The sequence below is a fragment of the Geotrypetes seraphini genome, chromosome 15, assembly GCF_902459505.1.
Source record: "Geotrypetes seraphini chromosome 15, aGeoSer1.1, whole genome shotgun sequence".
In the NCBI taxonomy this organism is placed as follows: Eukaryota; Metazoa; Chordata; class Amphibia; order Gymnophiona; family Dermophiidae; genus Geotrypetes; species Geotrypetes seraphini.
The window spans coordinates 70,441,684-70,464,937 of NC_047098.1; the positions used below are offsets into that span (position 1 = coordinate 70,441,684).

General features: G+C 37.1%; 1 protein-coding gene across 3 annotated transcripts in view; it reads left to right on the top strand.

The window, feature by feature from the left end:
• The window catches only part of SGSM2 (small G protein signaling modulator 2), a 278,910-nt gene that overhangs the window by 163,094 nt on the left and 92,562 nt on the right, over positions 1-23,254 (top strand). For all 3 annotated transcript variants that reach the window (XM_033921351.1, XM_033921352.1, XM_033921353.1), the window contains one exon: positions 12,827-12,972. In XM_033921351.1, coding sequence (XP_033777242.1) covers positions 12,827-12,972 — 146 coding nt within the window. The remainder of the gene's footprint in view (positions 1-12,826; positions 12,973-23,254) is intronic.

Genomic DNA, 23,254 nt, shown 5'->3' on the forward strand with positions numbered 1-23,254 from the left:
AGGAGCCCTCCTTGACACCACTCTTCTACACCTTACTTCATCGTTGCAATCATGTCTCCACTCTACAAACCATCTCAGCAAGACATATGTGACTCATAGGTCACATGGCATCCACAATTCATGTTACTCCCTTTGCACGACTTCATCTCAGATCAGATTAGTGGACCCTAGCATTTCAATGGTCACAAACCCTTGATCCCTTATCCCAACGGATCTCATTCACCTCACCTCTTTGCCAATATCTTCAGTGGTGCAGTGGTTAGAACTACAGCCTTGGCACCCTGAGGTTGTGGGTTCAAATCCTGCACCACTCCTTGTGACCCTGGGCAAGTCACTTAATCCCCATTGCCCCAGATACATTAGATAGAGTGGGAGCCCGCTGGGACAGTTAGGGAATAATGCTTGAGTACCTGAATAATTTGTAATCCACATAGAATTGTAGGATATTGTTAGGATAAATTATTAATTGTGGGATAATTTAATAAGATAATTGTAGGATAAATTAATAATTGTAGGATAAATTATTTTAAAAAAAAAATCTCACCCCCACATGAGAGAGTGCTCATCCATGTATGCTTGGGGAACCCACCTGGACATTCCACTTCAACCTGTTAGAACTGCAGGCAATTCAAAATGCTCTAAAAACCTTTCAGCAGTGTTTTTCCAACTAAGTCCTCCATGTTCAAACATATAATCCAGTAGTGATGTACTACATCAACAAGCTGGTAGGAATGGGCTCTCTTCCTCTGTATCAAGAAGCTGAGCACATTTGGAAATGTGTATATGGGAAACAAAATGCTCTAGTCAAGAAGCTCAGCAGATTTCTTCAGCCACACAAGTGGACTCTCAACTGCAAAGTCTTGCACCACGTCTTCTCACTAAGGGGGTCTCCTCAGATATACCTGTTTGCATCTCCCCGCAACAACAAATTGCCTCAATTCTGCTCCAGACAATACTCTCCTTATCAAGTTTCAAGTTTAATAATTGTTTTGATTAATCGCTTAATCGTATTTCAAAGCGATGAACAAATTAAAATTACAATTTCTGGGAAACAATACATGACAGAACAATAAATATTAACATACAAAATTAAAAAAAATTACCATTACAAACTTATAAACACAAGGAAGGGGGGGAGATGAAATACAAAATCATTATAGAAAAGTAAAACAAAAAAGGAAAGATACAAAATGAGTAACAAAAAAAAACAGTATAATATAGTACAATAAAATAATCTGAGCTGCGGTGAGTTTCGTTAATTATCAAAAGCGTCTTTAAAGAGAAATGTTTTTAAGTTACTTTTGAATTTCTCAAGATTCTGCTCTTCCCTTAAATAAATTGGAAGGGCGTTCCATAGCTGAGGTGCAGTAACGGAAAAAATGAATTGTCGTCTTGTATTGATGACCTTAAGGGATGGAATAGTTAGTAAATTCTGTTCATTGGATCTCAGGGTTCTGATTGGAGAATATGGAATCAATAATTTATAAATAAATGCTGGGGTTTTATTAAGAAGGGTTTTGAAGGTGAGTAGGCATAGCTTGTATGTTATCCGATGGGAGACTGGAAGCCAGTGCGCATCTTTTAAAAGAGGTGTTACGTGATCAAATTTCTTAGTTTTGGTTATAAGTTTAATGGAAGCGTTTTGAATGATCTGTAAGCGTTTTATTTCACTTAAAGAGATTCCTTTAAAAAGAGCATTACAATAGTCAATCCTGGAGATCACCAAAGAGTGAATTAAAACATTAAGTGATTTAGAACATAAAAATTTTGAGATTGATCGAATTTGTCTTAGTCTGTAAAAGGTTGTTTTAATAATGTTACTAATGTGATCATGAAAATTCAGTTTGTGATCAAAGATCACCCCTAAAATTTTGGTATTACTAACTATTTGTAGGGGAACATTTTTTATAGAAATGGGAGCAATAAGGGAAGAATTGTCTTTCCAGGGGAAAAGCATCACATTAGTTTTTTTTATATTGAGTGCATTTCTTCTGGACTGGATGAACAAGTTCCTCTAAGTATTTCCTTCAATCCTTCTCATTCTCAAGATCTTAATCAAGCTCAAGCATAAAGCAGCCACCATGATCCTGATAGCTCCTCAGTGGCCCAGACAACATTTGGTTTTCCCTTCTACTTCAGCTGAGTTCCAAGGATCCAATTCCTTTATAGATCTTTCCATCAATGCTCTCTCAGTCAAGGATATCTTTTACATCCCAAATTGCAATCTGTGCACCTAACTGCTTGGTACCTCTCGATCTGACTTCAGCAGATTTTAATCTTTCTGACTCAGTACAAGCAATTATAGCTGCTTCCAGAAAACCTTCTGCTCACCAATGTTGCATAAGTGGACATGCTTCAATTTATGGTGTAATCTTCATGACCAGGATGCTTTTTTCTCTTCTCAGTTTTGGACTATCTTCTTTATTTGTCCAATTCTGGACGTAAGACTACTTCAATCAGAGTTCACCTCAGTTCTATTAGTGCTTTCCGTGCTCCTGTCAACAATAAACCTCTGGCCACCCATCCGCTTGTTTCCCAATATATGAAAGTCCTTTTCAACTCCAAACCTCCGCTCAAGCCACCTCCAGTTGTCTGGGATCTTAATGTAGTCCTAGCCAATCTGATGAAGCCGCCATTTGAAACACTGGCATCTGCTCATCTTAAGTTTCTCACTTGGAGAATAGTCTTCTTGATATCTGTCACTGCCACTCTACAAGTGAGTGGATTCGAATTTGACTTTTAAAAAATCATGTCCAGGATTTGATAAAGAAGATTTTCTTCAGATTGCACCTTTTCAATAGAATTCGGCCATACTTGTCTCCTTGTATGTTCAGGGTCATTTTGCAGTCTATGGTCCTGTCTTGTTTGGACTGTTGTAATCTTGTGCTCTTAGGTTTGCCAAGAACACTGTTGGGTGCATTACAGGTTGCACAGAATTCACTTGGTTAGAACCCTTTTTTGTTTTTAAAAGACTGCACATGTTACTAAACACTATATGAAACTATATTGGCTGAAATTAGAAGGTTGTATACATTTCAGGTTGCTTGTTATGGTATATTTGTGTTTGAATGGGTTAGCTCCTGCAAGTTTGGTGGGTACTATTCATGCTTAAGTCCCCTTGTCAAAACTGCGTTCTGTTCATCATGGCGATTTGGCTGTGCCGTCTATAAGAGACCTGAGATTGAACTCCTCACGTGTGACGATGTTCTCTTGTAGAGGCCACAGGAATGGAATTTCCTACCTTTGTACATTAGAAAGCAGCATAATCCAGTAAAATCATCTCAACCGCTTTTACGAAGCGACCCTATCCCTGATGTCATATCCTTCCCCTCTCTTCCCTTCTTTTAACTTTCATTTTAATAATGTATTTATTGACCTTTCCTTCACCCTAATGCCCTCAAATTCATGTAAGTCCTTGTCTTTTGTCTTTTAATGTTCACTCCTCCCCATATATATATAATTATTATTTTACTTTTTATCTTTTTTTTTTTTTTATTTTTTTTAGCATTGTAAACCGGCCAGATACATGTTGATGGTCGGTATATTAAACTCAATAAAACTTGAAACTTTAAGAAGCTATTGAAAAGGCATTTATTTTGTCATATGAAGTATGGGCATTAAGAATGTTGTTTAAGTGTAAGTGCTGGTCGCTTATGTGTGTGATTGTTTTATATGTATTTTTTATTATTATGTATGTTTTTATTATTATGTATGTTTATATTTGTTAGGCTATAAATAAAATAAAACAGGAGTGGCCAAGATGGCAGCACTAATCTGGGCACATTAACACTCTCATTGGTGGAGCTTTTTCTACTAACTAAAACATGCCCCATATTAAGGTTGCCTTCCTCCTCAACGCCTTCGGCTCCCTTAAACCAATGCACGATTGAGCAGTGCCTAGCAACACTTGCCTTGAGAACGGGCGAGTTAAGCCCTGCAGCGGGAGAGAGTCAGAGGTGTTCAATCCTGCTGGGGCATGAGATCTCACTCTTGCCCGCACCAGATGTCCCGCCTTCCTGTCCAGCTAAGGATGGAGCAGGGTGGCTGGAGATGCACCCAATGCTTCCGCAGAGGTTGGATCCATGGCAGAGGAGCCCCTGCCGGTGTTGGCCAGCTCTGGGAACTTGTTTCCTGACAGAGAGGACATTGTAGGAGCCTTCCTGAAAATGCTCCACAGAGTCAACATAACATCCAGGAAGACCTCAGAAGGGATAAAGGTTTTGGGGATGAAGTTGGATAACTTTACAAAGGTTTTTGAACAGACGAACATTGAAACAAAAAACTCCATAACTAAATTACAAAATGAAGTCCAATCTTTACAAGCTTTGTTACACTGAAAAATAGAAAATAGAGAGAACTTTAATCGCCGGTTAAATGTAAGAATTCTAAACTTCCCGAAAACTCCTGGGATTTCCTCATATCAAATGTTCAAAAAAAATGTGGTGAAAATTTTGAAATATTCCTCTGAGCGTATATTCTCATTGAACAAAATTTATTATCTTCCACAAAAATTTCCCAGAAGCTCAAGGAAGGAGAGGGGGAAAATAAACAGGCTTCGCAAATTGATATGGAAAATATATCTGTTTTCTTGGAAGAATTTATTTCTGAGGTGGTGGAGAGAGCTACATTACTGATTTCCTTCATTTTTCAACAAGATTTGGACTCATTTATGAAGCAATATTTTAGGTTTTCAAAATCTGTTTTATGGCAAAACATTATGGACATATTTGGATGTTTTAAAGACCACACAGGAAAGATGGAAACAGTTCTTATCTTTAAGGCAGGAAACAATTGCTTTGGGAGCCTCTTTCCTGTTGACATACCCCTACAAGTGTGTTGTAAAGTATGCACAAGTTAAATATGTATTTTTTCTTCCTGACCAGCTAAAATCCATCCTGGAGCTGAAAAAGATGGCTTGAAGTTTTGATCCAGTGTAATTAGAATGGCAAGTTAAGTTGCGTTATAGCCTTTCCTTATAATTATCTTTGTTCTTATTTAAATTCGCCTCTTATAAATTTCAGTTTAACTCCCCTTCGGTGGTTGTCTAAGGAAGGATAACCAAATATGCTACTGTTTTGTGGGTTTTTTTCTTTGAATATATAACAAATGTTTATGCTGTATTTCTCTGACAAAAATTACGCCATGCGCGGATTACTGGACTTGATGGACCAAAGGTCTGATCCGGAGATGGCAATTCTTATGTAAAATATAATTAAAGAATTAAAAATAAATAAATAAAAAAACAAACTTCAAGCATTAGTTTCTGACCCACTGTTCACAGTATTTCATCATGACAAGGTAGTTCTAAGGGACCATCCTAAATGCCTCCCAAAAGTAGGAGATAAGAAGAATTCATTCAGGAAATGGAAAAAGGATAAAACCGAGGAGAACTGGAAAGAGCACAGGAAGCATCAAAAAGAATGTCACCTCGTGGTTAGAAGAGCAAAAAGAGAATATGAAGAAGAGGCTAGCCAGGGAAGCACGAGATTTCAAACCATTCTTCAGATATGTTAAAGGGAAGCAGCCGGCTAGGGAGGAGGTGGGACCGCCGGATGACGGAGACAGGAAAGGAGTGGTGAAGGAGGAAAAAGAAGTGGCGAATAGACTAAACATGTTCTTTTCATCAGTATTTACAAAAGAGGTCACATCCAACGTGCCAGAACCTGAAAAAATCTTCAAAGGAGATCAAGCAGAAAAATTAACATCCATGGATTTAAGCCTTGAAGATGTACACAAGCAGATAGATAGATTAAAAACTGACAATCTTCGGGCCCAGACGGAATCCACCCTAGGATATTGAAAGAACTAAAGGAGGAAATAGCGGAACTACTACAGCAGGTTTGTAATCTATCCCTGAAAACAAGCTTGATCCCAGAGGATTGGAAGATAGCTAATGTTACACCCATCTTTAAAAAAGGATCTAGAGGTGACCTGGGGAACTACAGACTGGTAAGCTTGACTTCGGTTCCGGGGAAGATGGCGGAAGCGCTGTTAAAAGACAGCATCGATGAGCATCTAGAAAGGAATAAACTGATGAAAACAAGCCAACATGGCTGCTGCAAGGGAAGATTGTGCCTAACGAACTTATTGCACTTCTTCGAAGGAATAAACAAACGGATGGACAAAGGGGACCCCATAGACATCGTATACTTAGATTTCCAAAAAGCTTTTGACAAAGTACCTCATGAACGCCTGCTACGGAAACTGAAGAACCATGGGGTAGAAGGAGACGTACATAGATAGATCAAAAATTGGTTAGCGGGTAGGAAGCAAAGGAGTGAAGGGCCACTACTTTGACTGGAGGAGGGTCACGAGTGGTGTGCCGCAGGGGTTGGTACTCAGACCGCTGCTGTTCAATGTATTTATAAATGATCTAGAAACAGAGATGAAGTGCGAAGTAATAAAATTCGCAGACGACACCAAACTATTTAGTGGAGTTAGGACCAAAGAGAACTGTGAAGATTTACAAAGGGACCTGGACAAACTAGGAGAGTGGGCGACAAGATGGCAGATGAAGTTTAATGTGGAGAAATGTAAAGTCTTACATGTAGGAAACAGTAACCCGAAGTACAGCTATACGATGGGAGGGCTGGTAATGTGTGAAAATACCCTAGAAAAGGATTTGGGGATAATAGTGGGCAAAACAATGAAGCTGTCGGCACAGTGCACAGCGGCCTCTAAGAAGGCAAATAGAATGCTAGGTATTATCAAGAATGGTATTACAGCCAGAATGAAAGAAGTTATCCCGCCGTTGTATCGGGCGATGGTGCGCCCGCATCTGGAGTACTGCGTCCAGTGTTGGTCGCCATACTTTAAGAAGGATATGGCAATACTCGAGAGAGTTCAGAAAAGAGCGACACGATTAATAAAAGGTATGGAAAACCTTTCATATGCTGAAAGATTGGAGAAACTGGGACTCTTTTCCCTGGAAAAGCGGAGATTTAGAGGGGACATGATTGAGACTTACAAAATCATGAAGGGCATAGAGAAAGTAGAGAGGGACAGATTCTTCGAACTTTCAAAAACTACAGGAACGAGAGGGCATTCGTAAAAATTAAGAGGTGACAGATTCAGAACCAATGCTAGGAAGTTCTTCTTCACCCAAAGGGTGGTGGACACCTGGAATGTGCTCCCAGAGGGTGTGATAGGACAAAGTACGGTATTGGTGTTCAAGAAGGGATTAGATAATTTCCTGAAGGAAAAGGGGATAGAAGGGTATAGATAGAGGATTATTATACAGGTCCTGGACCTAATGGGCCGCCGCGTGAGTGGACTGCTAGGCATTACGGGCCTCTGGTCTGACCCAGCAGAGGCACTGCTTATGTTCTTAGTCACAGATTTTCACTTGAATCAATCCTTTGTGCTTCCAGGATTTTTTTTCCCCAAAGCCTCATTCTCATCCTGAAGAAACAGCTCTACACTTTGGACTGTAAGCATGCCTTGGCTTGCTACATACAAAGGACTAAGCCACACAGGACTTCACCTCAACTGTTCATCTCTTTTGACCCTAACATATTGGGCCTGCCTATAACCAAGAGAACTATTTCCACATGGTTAACAGCCTGTATTTCCTTCTGCTATGCTCAGACTGGGCTGCATGCAGCTTCAGGGACACATTGCAACACACAAGGTCCGAGCTATGGCTGCATCAGTAGCTTTCTTATGATCCACTCCCATTGATGATATTTGTAAAGCCGCTATTTGGTCCTTGGTTCACACATTCACTGTCTAGAGTCCTATTCCAGATGAGATGATCATTTCAGCCATACGTGAATTATTTTTTGACACAACCTGCAAAACTATCTTCTCGGTCACTGCTCCCACTCTATGGAACGCCCTTCTGTTGGACCTTAGATTAGAAATATCTCTCGAAAAGTTCAAATCTAAACTAAAAACATTCCTCTTTAAAGACACCAACATATTCTGACTTTTTTCATTCAATAAGAGCACAAACAGCTTCTATGCAGCTGGCATTACTGAATTGAAACGCTTCTTTTGAAGCAACCCTTACCCTACCCTAGTGTGTTAAGCCCTTCCCTCTCTTCCCTCCCTTTTAAGATTTTATTTTCTCATTGTATTTAATCTCTCACCTTTCCCACTTATTCCTTTTGGTACTAGTAAGTCTACATGTTTTGTCACCCCCTATATTTTTATTTTTAACTTTTATTAATATTTGATAATTGTAAACTGTTTAGGTATGTTTTGATAAATGGTATATCAAAGATTAAATAAACTTGGAAACTTGGCAAGCCGTATACAGAATTTATTTTCCCTCCATCCTATTTCAGTAAGCTAGGAAGTCCCACACATGAGAATATGATGCCTGCTTGACCAAGGATAAAGCACAGTTACTTACTGTATTATTCGGAAACAGCAGGCAGATATTCTCACATCCCTCCCACCACCCTTAGTTGTCTTCTTAGCTGAGGTACCACGAGCCAACATTGGGCAGGAAGACATTACACATGCGCGATGCGGGCAGTTTTGAAGTTTATAAAAACTTAAAGTGGCAATCCACTTTTACCACTGCCCGTACCAGGCTCTGTGGATGACGTCACCCACATGTGAGAATATCTGCTTGCTGTCCCTGGATAGCACCTGTTAACTACAAGTAACTGTGCTTTATGGGGGTGGGGTCAAAAGCAGAGGTTGGGCATGGTCTGGGGTGGGGTTTTTGAGCACCCCCAATCATTTTGAAAAGTTGGCTCCCATGAGCCAAGTAAATTATTCTCTTAGAGCATTTCTTTGTCTTTCAGCTTCATCTTCTATTTATCTATATTGGTGTCTTTCTCCTTTTCTTCAGGTATCCCAGGCAAAAGGTATCTGTCTCTCATATATTAGGGTATGGCCCCCTTAAATCCTGCTTAATTCTCATCACTGTGGATTCTATCTCTGATCACTAGACGGTGCTCATTTTGTCACATAAGGGCTTTTGCTAATGTGGTATTATGCTTCTTTACTAGCCATTCACTGTCCACATACAGTCTTTGTCTATTTGCTTCTATGCTAGCCATTCACTGTCAGCATATGGGTCTTGTCTCTATGAATGTACTAACCTTAGCCACTGCTTGCCTACCAGCCTTTATCACATGCTTAAATACCAACTGTACCACCTAGCAGTATACGAAGGACACAACAGGACAATCCTAGAAAGCTAATAATGTGCTTTGGTGAGAGTAGGATCAACACTTACAGGGCAACACAGGAAGATACAAAAAGAAAGACCAGATACCAAACATACACCAACCAAAATGCACAACAACAAACAACATCATGGACAGGAGGGCTACTAAACACAAGATTCATAAACAAGAAGGGAATACAGATTGCAGACCTAATAGGGGATTCATCTAAATGAGCACAGAAGTGCACTAGGCTGGAAAAATATACAAGCACCGATGGTACAGCATTGTCTTGATCAGAATCATGAGTTTTTCCAACTGAGATGTTATGTACTTGATCATGTTAAACAAGATTTTAGTGGGGGTAACAGGCAGTTATGTGTCCAGCAAAGAGAACAACGTTGGATCTACGAACTTGAATCTGTAACTCCTAAAGGTTTAAATATGAATATTGATTGGTACAACTTCTATTAAAGATTTAATGTTTCAGTATTTCACTTCAGAGAATAAAATTTGCCATGATTCTGAAGAACCAATCCAATAGGGCCATGGTTGAGCTGGCCGATGAATGAAGAGAAGCCAACACTCCCCACAACAATGATGTGGGATGGAGTGATAGGTGAATCTCTCCTTTATAAAGGATGAGAAGCCACTATTGAGGCAGGACACTGGAGTAAGCAAGCATTCTAGTGAGTACTGCAGTTTGATTCATTTGAATTAGATACATAAAGTTTTTTATATATACTTGTTTCCACAGAACTGTGTGATAAAGTGAAAGCCTGTGAGCCTTGAAGAAACGGTTGTTTACCGTGAAATGTTGGCTGGCTACTAACTAAGACACCACTCATATTTCATAGCACAGTAACCAATGTTACAGCTTTATATCTCAGTCCCGCATTAAGATTAGCATAGTGGCTGTAGCACACTCTTCCCGGAAGCTTTTTGCCGATGATGTGTGTGGAGGAAGTTTGAGCATTTATGCTCTGCCAAAAGAAACCTGAACCTTTTTTTTCCGTAGAGATAGTGCTCTTAGTTTAAAAAGTGGAGCATCTATATTTATAGTTATTTATTTACCCACTTCTACCATTTTAAATTAATTAGTAGACCTATAGGGGAACACATACTGGATTTCCTGGTGATAACAAAATCCTGGCTCACAGATAACAGCGGGATCATTATCAGTGAGGCATAACTACCAGACTACCACATCATGCTCCAAAATAGAATTGGGTAAGGGGAAATAGCAGTGATACACAATTCCAAACTGGGATTCCAGCAAATGAAAACTACCCAGCCAGCAGGAGCAGAATGCTTACTTCTGAGAGCAGAGAGCACAAACACAATGGGCATAATGGTGCTATATATTTCTCCTGACCTAGACACAGAATGATGGGAAAACATTCTGAAACTTATCGCAGAAATCAACCTAAAATTCTCCACATTCTTGGTCTGCGGTGACTTTAATCTGTATGCAGTTGACCCAACAAGTCAAAGAGCCCAAGTATGAGGGAAAAAACCCACTCGGCATAGAGGAGGATGTGTTCCAGTTGATGACTGTAGAGTTCGTATGAATTACGGTCTGTGTTTGTTCCCCTCTTCCTTTTTATTATGATATTGTAAACCACTTAGATTTTAACCCTGGTCTTATATTTGCGGTATATCAAATAAATTGAACTTGAACTTGATATAGATAACTGCAACCCCTCCACAGTGAAATTGCTATGGACAAACCACTATTTCAGCATAAGACAACCAAAAACGGAAAAAAAACAAGCAGTAGCCTCTGAAATGAGACCAAAAATGGAAAGAGGTTTCATAGATGGTGCCAAATTCAAAAACAAGCTGGACACATCTCAGAGAAATCAAAACCGAAAACGCAGACCTCACAGAATGGGTAAGACTCTGGGAAGAAGCACTTGACTGCAGTCTAGAGGAAGTAGCCCCATTAAAATTACAAAAACCTAACAAAAGAAAAGATGGATTCACCCCTCAGATAAAATCATGAAACTAAAAAGAGAGAATAGAAAACTCAAAAGAAAATGGAGAAAATCAGACAAAGATGAGGAGACTAAGGTTTGGCTCAAAATCAGCAGAACCTATTTTAAGAAGCTAAGAAAAGAAAGAATACCTCTAAAAAAAATATCCTTGAAGCCGGAAACTCCACAAAAACCCTATACCAGATAGTATATGGATTGTTAGGGCAAAAAACAGAAAGTGATCACCACCAAATACTCCCTAACCAGTAAAGAATTCAGCAACTTTTTAATTATGGATCTGATAGTGATGTGTCCTCTACTGGGAATTCTCCTCTATTTAGTGTATCTGTTAGCCAGGAATAAAGATCTGCCTGGAACTCATCTGAGGCTTTAGACATTAGAGCAGGTGGGCAGGAGTTGAACGGAGAGTATGTTTGCAGGTATTTTTTAAATAGAAAGTGAAATTGAGACCAAGGTGGGTTGGAGAAGGAGCTCTAGATCATGTTGGTTCGGAGTACGCAGTTTCATGAGATCGGTGGAATGGTTTGTGTTGAGGGAGGCTTTTGTGATTTGAATTTTTGATCTAAAATAGTGAGCAAGGGTTTTGGCAGAGGGATGGAGGTCATGTTAGAGGTGTGATGTTGATCAGGTTGTTGACTAGTCTGAATAACTCCTTTGAATTGAGTCTATGCTGGTTTATTTGGGAGGAGGAGGAGGAGGAGTTTTTGCATTTCTCTTTCAGCTGGAATTTATATTCTCGTGATTTCTCATGCCATTTCATTTTTGTGTCTTCTCCTTTCGACTTGTTCCAAACGTGTTCCAGGCATTAACCTATTTAGGAGGGTGTAAACATAGCATGGTTAGAATGGTTAATTGTAATCCTGTGTAAACATAGCATACATATATAATAGTGTAATAATGCAAATGCAAACATGATACCCTAGCCAAGCAGCTAGGAGGCTGACAGCAATCACAGTGGAATTCATCTAAATCTACTGTATATTTAAAATCTATTACAGATGTCTTTGAAAACTGCTCTGAACTGACTCCCCAGTCATTAGTAGCGGTATAGAAGCTTCCAATAAAGATATTAGTCTCTTAAGGACAGCTGTTTCAGCACCGTGTTAATGGTTGTTTATGCCTTGAGTTGAATTATCTAAGTGAGTCAGCCAGTGTCCTGCCTAGGTGATATCACTCAGGATTCATAAAGGAGGCTTGTTATCTATCTCACCCCCCCACCCCTACCCACCAAAAAATAAATAAAAATAAAACCAGCCCTACTTAGATAATGAGACAGTCTTGGGTGGTACAAAAGTTTAGCGTCTTTTGTGGCTGTTCAGAAAGCATGGGGCAGGCATGGGGGATCTCTTGGGGAGAAGATTAGATAGTTGATGGTAAAGAAGGGCAGACTGGATGAGCCATTTGGCCTTTATCTGCCATCATGTTTTGATATTTCTAGATGCTGGATTGATGCATATGTGAACAACACAGCTTGTTTGAAATTTCTTTAGGCAAGCATAACATTTTTGTGAGATCATCCATAAGATGTGAATGGTTGCCACTTCTCCTGTTCCCCTTCTCATGAGCCTTTCATTATTCCCAGAATCTGATGAGCACTGCTTTCCCCACTTCAGTGAGGACTTCAACTGGTCCTGATTGTTATATGTCCATTTCCTCTGAGATGGTGGTGCTGAAAGTTGACAAGTTCCTCTTTGTTGTTATATCCAGGGCTCGCCTACTGCCGCCACTTATCCACAGTACGAACTCACCTATCAGCTCTTGTGAATCATTCCATTATCCCTCTGGACAAACCCTCAGATGCATCTGGAGGGCTGACAAAAGAGGTTTGGAGTAAATATCAAAAGGATATGAAGGTACTACCAAGCTCCAGAGAAATGAGTTTGTGCTGGCGCAGAGATGTTCAGAGCTTTCAATTACTTTTGTTGCCACTTATCTATTATCTGATTAAGTATAATAGCAAATCTTTCTAAGTAAATCATACAGTGGGAATACTAGGCACTCTTTCTCAGAAGCATGGAGCTTGTAGTCAAAGCATTTCTGTCTTGGAGGTGCTCCATTGTGATTGTGAGTCTTATATACCATTGTACATAAAAATATAAGAGTTACTATACTGGGGAAGACCAAAGGTTTTGTTTCCAACAGTGGACAATCCAGGTCACAAATACCTGGCAAGATCCCAAAAGAGTAAAATAGATTTTGTGCTGCTTATCTTGGAAATAAGCAGAGAATTTTCCCAAAGTGGGGTGGTTTACCTCAGGTGTAGCCCATAAAGGGGTGCTCCAAGGGCCAGCCTCATGGTCGAGAACTTCTTTCCCTTCTGGCAGAGGCAGCAGCAGCCTTCACAAGTCGTTGCTCTGCAGCGTCGGGCCTTCCTCTCTGCTGGGTTCTGCCTTTGTGGAAACAAGTGGAGCCGACAGAGAGGACATCCCGACGCCAGCTAGAGCAGCGAGTTGTGAAGGCAGCGCTGCAAACAAAGAGGAGTGTGACATAGGGAGGGGGGGGAGGAAATAAATGTTGCACACGATTGGGGGGGAGGGAGAAAGAAAGGAGAGGAGAGAGAGATTCGAGACCATGGGGAAGGGAGGAGAAGGAAAAGAGATGCCAGACCATGGAGTAGGAGGGAGAGATGTATGGGGGAGAGAGAAGGGAAGGAGAAAGATGCCAGACCAGGGAGGAAAGGAGGGAGAGAAAGAAAGGAGAGGAGATGCCAGAGCATAGAGGGGAAGGGAAAGATGGAAGAGGATGAGGGAGATGCCATGGCAAGAGGGAAGGGAAGAAGACAGAGATGTGAGACCGTGGGCTGGGAAGGAAGGCAAGAAGAAGAGAGAGATGCCAAAGAATGGGGAAGGGAGGAAAAGGAAAGAAGGAAAAGAGATGCCAGACCATGGAGTAGGAGGGAGAGATATATGGAGGGAGGGAAGGGAAACAAATGTGAGTACAGACATACAACAAACAAATATATCTTCTCAGGGAATGAAAACTTTGACTCCTGTCCGTATGGTGATAGAGTCAAGTCAAGACTCTATACCTAAAGACAAAGTAATTTCTCTTTTTTTTTTTTTTTTTTTTCCATTATATTTTTATTTTCAAATTTTACAAAAAGTGTACATAATAATAAAATACATTTAATAAATGCATGGTATCACTTTTATGTCTAACACAATGTATGTCTGAATTTGATTTTCCCCTTCACCCTCCCCCCACCCTTTTATTGCTTTAATATAATATTTTCAAATTTTATAAAAGTATACAACATATTAGAATACAATTGATAATTATTCAATAACATATTTATCTAATACAATATATTCTGGATAAATTTTATTCATTTTCCCTCCCCCCACCCTTCTATTATTTTTTAATCATTTGTTACATTCTGTATCATATATTATAATATATTATATATAAATTGTTTTCCTTACCCCCCCTATATGTGTGTCATAAAAAAAAAAAAAAAATCTCTAAAAGAAGAAAAGAAGAAAAAGTATTCTATTATTTAATCATTACAGTATTTTGTCAATGGCCCCCATATTTTTATAAATTTATTATATGTCCCCTTTTGTATTGCTATTGTTCTTTCCATTTTAAAAACATGGCATATTGTATTCCACCAAAATGTGTAGTTTAGGTTGTTGTAATTTTTCCAATTGTTAGTTATATGTTGAATGGCAACCCCTGTCATAATTAATAAAAGTTTATTATTTTCTGGTGAAATTTGACTTTTTTTTCTCATCATTGTTCCAAATAAAATTGTATCATATGATATTGCAATATGATTTTCCATTAATTTATTAATTTGTGGCCAAATTGAATTCCAAAATATTTTAATATAAGGACAATGATATAATAAATGATCTAATGTCCCTGGTTCTAGATTACAGTGCCAGCATCTATTAGACTTAGAACTGTCTAGTTTTTGTAAACGAGTAGGGGTCCAAAAAGCTCTATGTAATAAAAAGAACCATGTTTGTCTCATAGACGCTGACACTGTACATCCCATTCTCCAAGACCAAATTAGTGGCCATTGAGATGCATTAATTTGATGTCCAATCTCAATGCTCCAAATGTCTCTTAGACCATTTTTTGGTTTTTTATTCAAATATCCAGATATTAATTTATACCACAATGCGGCTTGATGTCCTAGGAAGTCTGCTTTAAAGCATAAGAACTTTAAACTATATTGATTGTTTAATGATTTCCATTCAGGGAACCCAACCTGAATGGCCTGCTTCAATTGCAACCATTTAAAACTTTGTGTTTTATTAAGACCAAATCTATGTTGCAATTGTGAAAAATCCAGCAGTTTACCTTCTGAAATAATATCCTCTAGAGATCTAATTCCTGCAATAATCCAGTTCTTCCAAAGGATTTGAGCTCCGCCTACTTTGATCTTGGAGTTTATCCATATGGATTGATTAGTTGATTTATATATTGGGATGGGTGTTAATTTATCAATAAATCTCAATGTTTTCCAAGTATCCATTATTATTTTATTTTCTCTGTATCTTTTAGGTATATTAATACTTGGTAAATGAACTAAATTTAGGGGAAACATAAGGCGCCATTCCAAATATAACCAATCTGGTGCATTATCTATAAGTTCTGGGAGGATCCAATACATACCCTGACGTAGAATATAGGCTTGATGGTACCTATAGAAATTTGGAAAATTTACCCCTCCCTCCTTAATTGATTTTTGTAAGGTTACTAAAGCTATTCTAGGTGTTTTACCAAGCCAAAGAAATTTTGTTAAAATTCTATTAAGCTTCTTATAAAAGGACCCCTGAAAATAAATAGGTATCATACTCATTTGGTAGCAAACCACAGGCAACATCATCATTTTAATAGTTTGAACTCTGCCCCACCAAGATATATGTAATGGGTTCCATTGTTCACATAACTCCGTTACTTTTTTTAATACATATTTTTCATTTTCTTTTACAGTATCTTCAATTGTTTTTTTAACTTGAATGCCTAGATATTTAAATCCTTCTTCTTTCCATATGAATGGAAAAATATCAAATAATCCTTTTACACAGTAAACATTCAAGGGTATAATTTCAGATTTATTCCAATTAATTTTATAACCTGAAAATTTGCCAAACTTATCAATTAATTCTAATAAAGAAGATAAGGTAGACTCTGGATTTCTCAAATAAAGCAAAATATCATCAGCATAAGCCGAAATTTTATATTCCATATCTGAATATGGAATTCCTTGTATCTCCCTCGTTTGCTGTATTGCTAACAATAAGGGTTCTAATACAACATCAAATAACAAAGGAGATAAAGGACAACCTTGTCTAACTCCCCTCTGCAATTGAAAACCATCAGATATCTTATTATTAATATTTAATCTTGCAATCGGGAAGCTATACAATGTTTTTACCATTTGTATAAATCCAGAACCTATACCAAACCATTCTAAAGCCTGATACATAAAATTCCATTCTACCCTATCAAATGCTTTCTCGGCATCTAATGAAACTGTAAATGCCGGTTCATCCATTTTTTTTGACAAGTTTAGCATGTGAAATAATAGTCTAGAGTTATTGGAGGAATGTCTTTTAGCAACGAAACCCGTTTGATGCATATCTATAATATGTGGGAGAGCTTTGGCTAATCTCAAAGCCAAAATTTTCGCCAAAAGTTTATTATCAATGTTTATCAAAGATATAGGCCTGTAGTTTGAAACCAAAGTTGGATCTTTATTTGGCTTAGGCAAAACAATTATTATTGATTCAGCCATAGTACCTTTTATATTACCTTTTATAAGTTGTGTCTGATATAATTTTAATAAATGTGGGGAGAGGATATTTTGAAATGTTTTATAAAATTCTACTGTGTAACCATCACCACCTGGAGCGGATCCAACTCTAAGAGATCTCAATGCTGTTTCTAATTCTTTTAATGATATAGGTTCTTCTAAACTTCGTTTTATATGATCAGGAATCTTAGGTCCATTTATTAAATCTAAAAATTTTTTTCCATCTTTTTGTTTCTCCAAATAAGGTTCGGAAGAATATAGATCTTTATAAAAATTTAAAAATTGTTTTAATATTATATTTGTTTGATTTGTTATTATACCATTATCATCTTTTATTCCATTAATATTAGTTCTCCTTTTTTTTGCCTTAAGATAATTTGCTAATAATTTTCCCGCCTTATTAGAATTTCCATAATACACCGTTTGTTTGGAAAACAAATCTTTTCTTATCATTTTTGAAGTTAATTCATTATATTTACCTTTTACTTTCAAAAGAGCTTGCAAAACTTCATATTCCCATTTACTTATCAATTTAGCTTCTAATATTTTTATTTCTTTTTCTAATTCTATATATTGTTTTTTAATTTGTTTCCTAATAAAAGCTGAATATGATATGATATTACCCCTCATAGTTGCTTTAAATGCATCCCATACATTCTCTATAGATGTATCTTCCACTAAATTTATTTGAAAAAATTCATTAATTTGTGTTTTAAAATTTTCCAAAAATTTGTCATCCACAAGCAATGCATTATCAAATCTCCAAAGAGGTCTATTATTTTCTAATTGATCTATTTGTAATTCTATCCATATTCCCGCATGATCCGAAATGATAATAGGATCAATGGAGGCTTTAATCACTTGTTGCACTTTATTTGTTGAAACAAAAATATAATCTATTCTTGAAAATGATTTATGAACCTGTGAACAAAATGAAAACTCCTGATCATTAAAATGAAGAATACGCCATATATCTTTCAAATCACATGATCGAACTAAATTATCTAGACCTAAAGATTTAATATTTTTACCTGGTTTTTTATCCAATAATGGATCCATTACAGCATTAAAATCTCCAGCCACCACTAAATTAGAGGTAGCCAGTGGTAATAACATATTTTGTAGCTTTTTGAAAAATTCTGATTGATTCGAATTAGGGGCATATATATTAAATAACGTCAGGGTATCATTTCCCATACCTATATCGATTTGTATCCATCTTCCATGTGGATCTGAATTTTTTACCTTTATATTGGCCATACATTTTTTATTTATAAGGATTGCAACCCCTGCTTTTTTACCCACTGCTGGAGCAAAAAAACATTCTTTTATCCATCCACCTGATAATTTCTGTGATTCCTTCATATTAAGATGGGTCTCTTGCAGACAGTAAATATCTGCATTTTGTTTTTTTAAAAATGTTAATATTTTTTTCCTTTTAATTACGTGATTTAGGCCATTGACATTAATAGAATATATTTTAAAAGACATTATATATTTTAATACTTTTCATTATCTTATTCTTCCTCTCCTCTTTCATATTTAATATCCAAAAAATTTTCTTCATGACACACATATTTAACCCTAATGTATCTCCCTTAATTATTCTAATAAATATTCTCCTTATCCCTCCCTTTCCCACCCAATACATTGGCTGCTTAAGGATACACATTTGAACTGTAATCCTAACATTCTCCCCATTCCAGGCAATCAATATTCAATTGTTTAAACAAATTTCCCTTCTATCTATCTATATTGATCTTTTATATTTATTTAATCATTTTCCATAACATTTTATTAATGTATCATTTTCCATTTAACAATATGTTAATTTGTATTTCCTTAGTATTATGATTTCAACATATAATTATTTTAAACATATATGCATTGTATTATTTAATAATTTTCCTATATTCTGTTCTTTCTTTCATATAATTATTATTGTCTTTTCTTTGTATTGTTTTCCTCCATTTCTTCAAATATTTTGATATGTTATATTTTCTAATTTTTCATAGAGTCTTCAAAACCATCTTAATATATTATATTAATATATCATAGGTTCTGGTTTAGAGAGAAACTCTTTTAGTTTTTCAGGATCCTCAAAATATAAGGACTTGTCTCCAGATGACACTCTCATTTTCGCCGGGTAGTATAGACCATATTTAAATCCTTTTTCTTTGAGTAGAGGTCTCATGTCTAGTAGTTTTTTCCTTTTAGTTGCTGTGTTTTTGGCGAAGTCTGGTAAAAACCATAATCTTGATCCTTTATAATTCAAGTTTTTATCTTTTTTTGCCGCATTTAGTATCTCTAGTGCTTGTTGGTATCTCAACATTTTGAAAATGATTGGTCTTGGTCTGTTTTTATTTTCTAGATTTTTTGTTGGGATTCTATGCGCCCTTTCAATTTCAATTGGTTGTTTCAAGTCTAATTGTAGAATTTTTGGAATTAAATTTTCAAGGAAAAGGATAGTATTTTTTCCCTCTAGATTTTCTTGTATTCCAAAGAGTTTGATGTTCTTTCTTCTTCCTCTATTCTCGTAATCCTCCAGTTGATCTTTTAATTTATTTAATTCCAGGTTGTCGTTTTTACATCTTTTTGATTCACATTCTATAGTTTCCATTTTTGATTCTAGTTCAGTTGTTCTTTTGTTGTTAACTTCCATTTGTCTATGTATATTTAAAATTTCTTCTTTCATTTCAGACATATTAGTTATAGTTTCTTTAAGCATTTGTTTGATTTGTTTTAATTCTTCCATGACTTCAGCTTTGCTTAATGTGTCTGATTCTTCGATAGGAAGTGGTATTTTGCTTGGTGTTATTTGTTCTTGTTTCTGTCTTTTTGCAGATGTACCAGCCTCATTTTTGTTTTGTCTGGTACTTGTCATGTTGTTGTTTTCTTTTTCTTGGTTATTCTTCTTTCTTAAATTTAATCTCTTAGGTTTAGGTTGGGTGTTCTTAAGTTTTTAATTCCTTTTCTTCTAGGATTTGGTTCTGTCTTTTGAAGTAGATTTTTTTTTTTTTTTTTTTTTTTTTTTTTTTATATTTCTTCTCCCTTAAGCCCCTTCACTATCTCAATGAGAAGGGAAACACTCAGTCTGATAATTTTTCCTTCTCTTAGATCTCTCTCAGACTAGTTAGGTCTTTCATAGATTTAATTCATTATATCCTGAAGTCACTCTCCCTTAATGACACTCCGCTTCAGCGCTGATCAAATAAAATATTTTTGGTGGTCCTTTCTTCTAGCTCTCCTCTCACGAGCCCAATCGCAGCCCCGACTGAGGAAAGCAACACCTTTTCCAATTATTTTCTTATTTTGGCAATTTTGAAGCAACTGTATTCTATTTATTCACAGCGTCTCTCAATTTCCTCAATGTCTTGTTGCTTCAGTCTTAAAAAGTTCCATTAATCCTTTTCTCTGTCTCTTCTCTCATAAGCCCAATCGCAGCTTTGTCAGAGGAAAGGGACATTCAATTCAGTACTTCTTTATTCTAGCAAGCTGATATTTATTTGTTTACATCACTTCGGTATTTAATTACTGAGAGAAAGTGCCGATATTCTTCTTCCTCAGTTACTCAGTCTCCCTTCCATCAATGTCAAAGGAGGATAATTTTCAATTCTATATTTTCTTTTCTGCCTTCAGACTTTTACTTCTTTTTTTTTTTTTTATATCACAAAAAGAAGCCAGTAATTAATCGATCTCCTTATCTCCAGGCTCCGACTCAGCTCCGGCTAGAGAAGGCTATAACAAACCGTCTCAGTTCCATAAATCAACTGTCAGCAGCCTTACTAACGAGATCAGTCTCTCTCTATTTTTTTCCCTTCAATGTTAGTCAGTTTAAACATTCAGCACATAGAAATAACAACGCTCTTGATATTTCTAAATTTTCTTTTCCCAGTGCCTTACCTAGATCTGGCAAGGCAGGCTGGTGTCATTCACGCTGTGAGCTTTTTTTTTTAAAAATACCTCGTCGCTACAGCAACTGTCATCTGTCATTAAAAAAAAAAAAAAAACCGGCAAAAGAGAAACAGACCTTTTCTCTTAATTTTCTCACCCAGACTTCACCCAACTCTCAGCAGTACTTCTTTTTTCACTCTTTAATAACAGCGTTTTTATCCGATTGTTTCTGTTAATAGATTTTTTTTCTGTCAGTTATCTGCCGCGTCAAACCAGCGCTGAGAGAAAAACCGGCAATCTTTCTTTCAGTTTTCCTCCTCTGAGTCAGCGCCGGCAGGAGAAATCAAACCGCCATACAGATCAACTGATAGCAGCCTCACAACCAGATCAATTCTCTTCTTTTTAACTTTTAATCAGCTTTCATCGCCTCAACGGACCCTCTCCCCAATCTTCCACTGTCTTAGCAAAGAGAAAATCTTCCGATTTTTTGCCCCCAGAGTCTCTGTTCAGCGCGGGCGGGAGAGGTCTGTTTCAAACCGCCACAACTCATTCCCTTTTCAGCTTTTCTCTTTGTAATTCTCTCCTTCCCAACACCAACAAATTTTACATTCGTTGGTCAGTTTAAGTTTCTATCACTTTCACTCTCTGCTTGCCGACTCAGCACAGACAAAAGCCGGTGAAATTACCTTCTCTCAGCTTTTCTTCGATGTCAGCGTCTTGATGTCGGCACTCTGATTCTTTAGCTGTTATTCACTCAATCTTCAACTTTAATCTTAAAAGGTAGTATCATCATCAATAATAATTATTTTTGATGTAATCTTCAAGAAGGGAATATTATTTTTTATCTTCAGTTGCCTAAATGGAGAGGAGCTCAGCGATTACACGTCCATTCGTGTTCGCGTTAAGCCACGCCCCCCAAAGTAATTTCTCTTAATGATTTCTGGTTGGTTGTAAATAGGATAGAGTCCTCATTACAGAGCACGGTTACCAATCTCTGTCAATTTTCATCTGATATAACAGTTAAAGTAAATGAACAACAAAATCAGTTATCTTTACTTACTGTTAGATTAGATAAAGTAGATAATTCTGTGGAGGTTTTGCAAAAAACTGCTCTCTCTAATATCAAAGATAACTTATCCTTACATAATCAAATGGAAAAGATGGAGAGCAAAAAATCTGAATTTCCCTATATCACATTATTTGGCACCTTTGGAACTCCTGAAGATGTATATGAGGGATGTCTTATAATATAATCAGGTGGAATTATTTACACCTGATAATTTATATTATCCCAGGACAAGCATGCAGCATATTCTCAACATGTGGGGTGACGTCATCTACGGAGCCCCGACGCGGACAGCTTTTCAAGCAAACTTGATTGAAGATTCAAGTTTGCTGTGCTGCACCACACATGTGTGTGCCTTCTTGCTCCACTAGAGGGCACATCCCCTCCTCGTGGTCTTCAGTTCTAAGTTTTATGCGGAGCCAGAAAGTCCTGTTCTTTTTCACTTCGTTCAAACGTGCCTTCTAGCACCGCGGCTTTGTTGTTTTGACGGAGTCGCTGTGCACTGTTTTTCTTCTTCTGCTTTTTTGTTTTCGCGTAGTTCGCGGTTGTTCGGCATCCGGGGGCTCCCGGTTTGCCGTGGCCGTGTGGCCTCGATAGTCCGTGGCCTTTTGTTTTGCCTATGTCCCGGCCTTTGTCAGACAGGATTTAGGCTTAATCACTCTACAGAACATTCTTTAATCGGAATGACTTCATCCATTCTGTATCATTTAGATCATCATACCTCTGTATTGTTAATTTCACTCGACCTATCATCAGCATTTGACACAATTGACCATACCCTTTTAATAAACAGGTTATAATCTATTGGCATAACAGACCAAGTACTGCTATGGTTTAAGTCTTACTTTGAAAACCGTTCATCAAATGTTTTTTTCAATAATTCATCCTCAGATTATTTTTCACTTCCCTATGGCATACCTCAAGGATCAATACTTTCACCTTTACTATTTAACATTTTTCTTGCTCCACTCATGACTCTATGTCAATCTAGTGGATTTTCTATATTCGCATACGCAGATGACATTCAGTTGATACATCCAATTGATCCTAACAACTTACAAGAAATAACAGCAATTAATGGAAAACTTGATCTAATTCATCATTGGCTAGATTCCAACAGACTAGCCTTGAATATTAATAAAACGAACACTATGCTTTTTCCATGGAAGGATTGCCCTAGACTACTTTCTCCCATCTCCATCAAGGGCATCCCTTTGCACATGGCTCACAATATTAGGATTCTCGGAGTGATATTTGATAATAAATTAACGTATCATGATCACATAAGTCATGTGGTCAAATCTACTTTCTATCGACTCTGACAAATTTGTTCAGTGGCAAAATTTTTATGTGCAAAATCTCTGAATATTTTAATTCATTCATTAGTAATTTCCAAAATTGATTATTG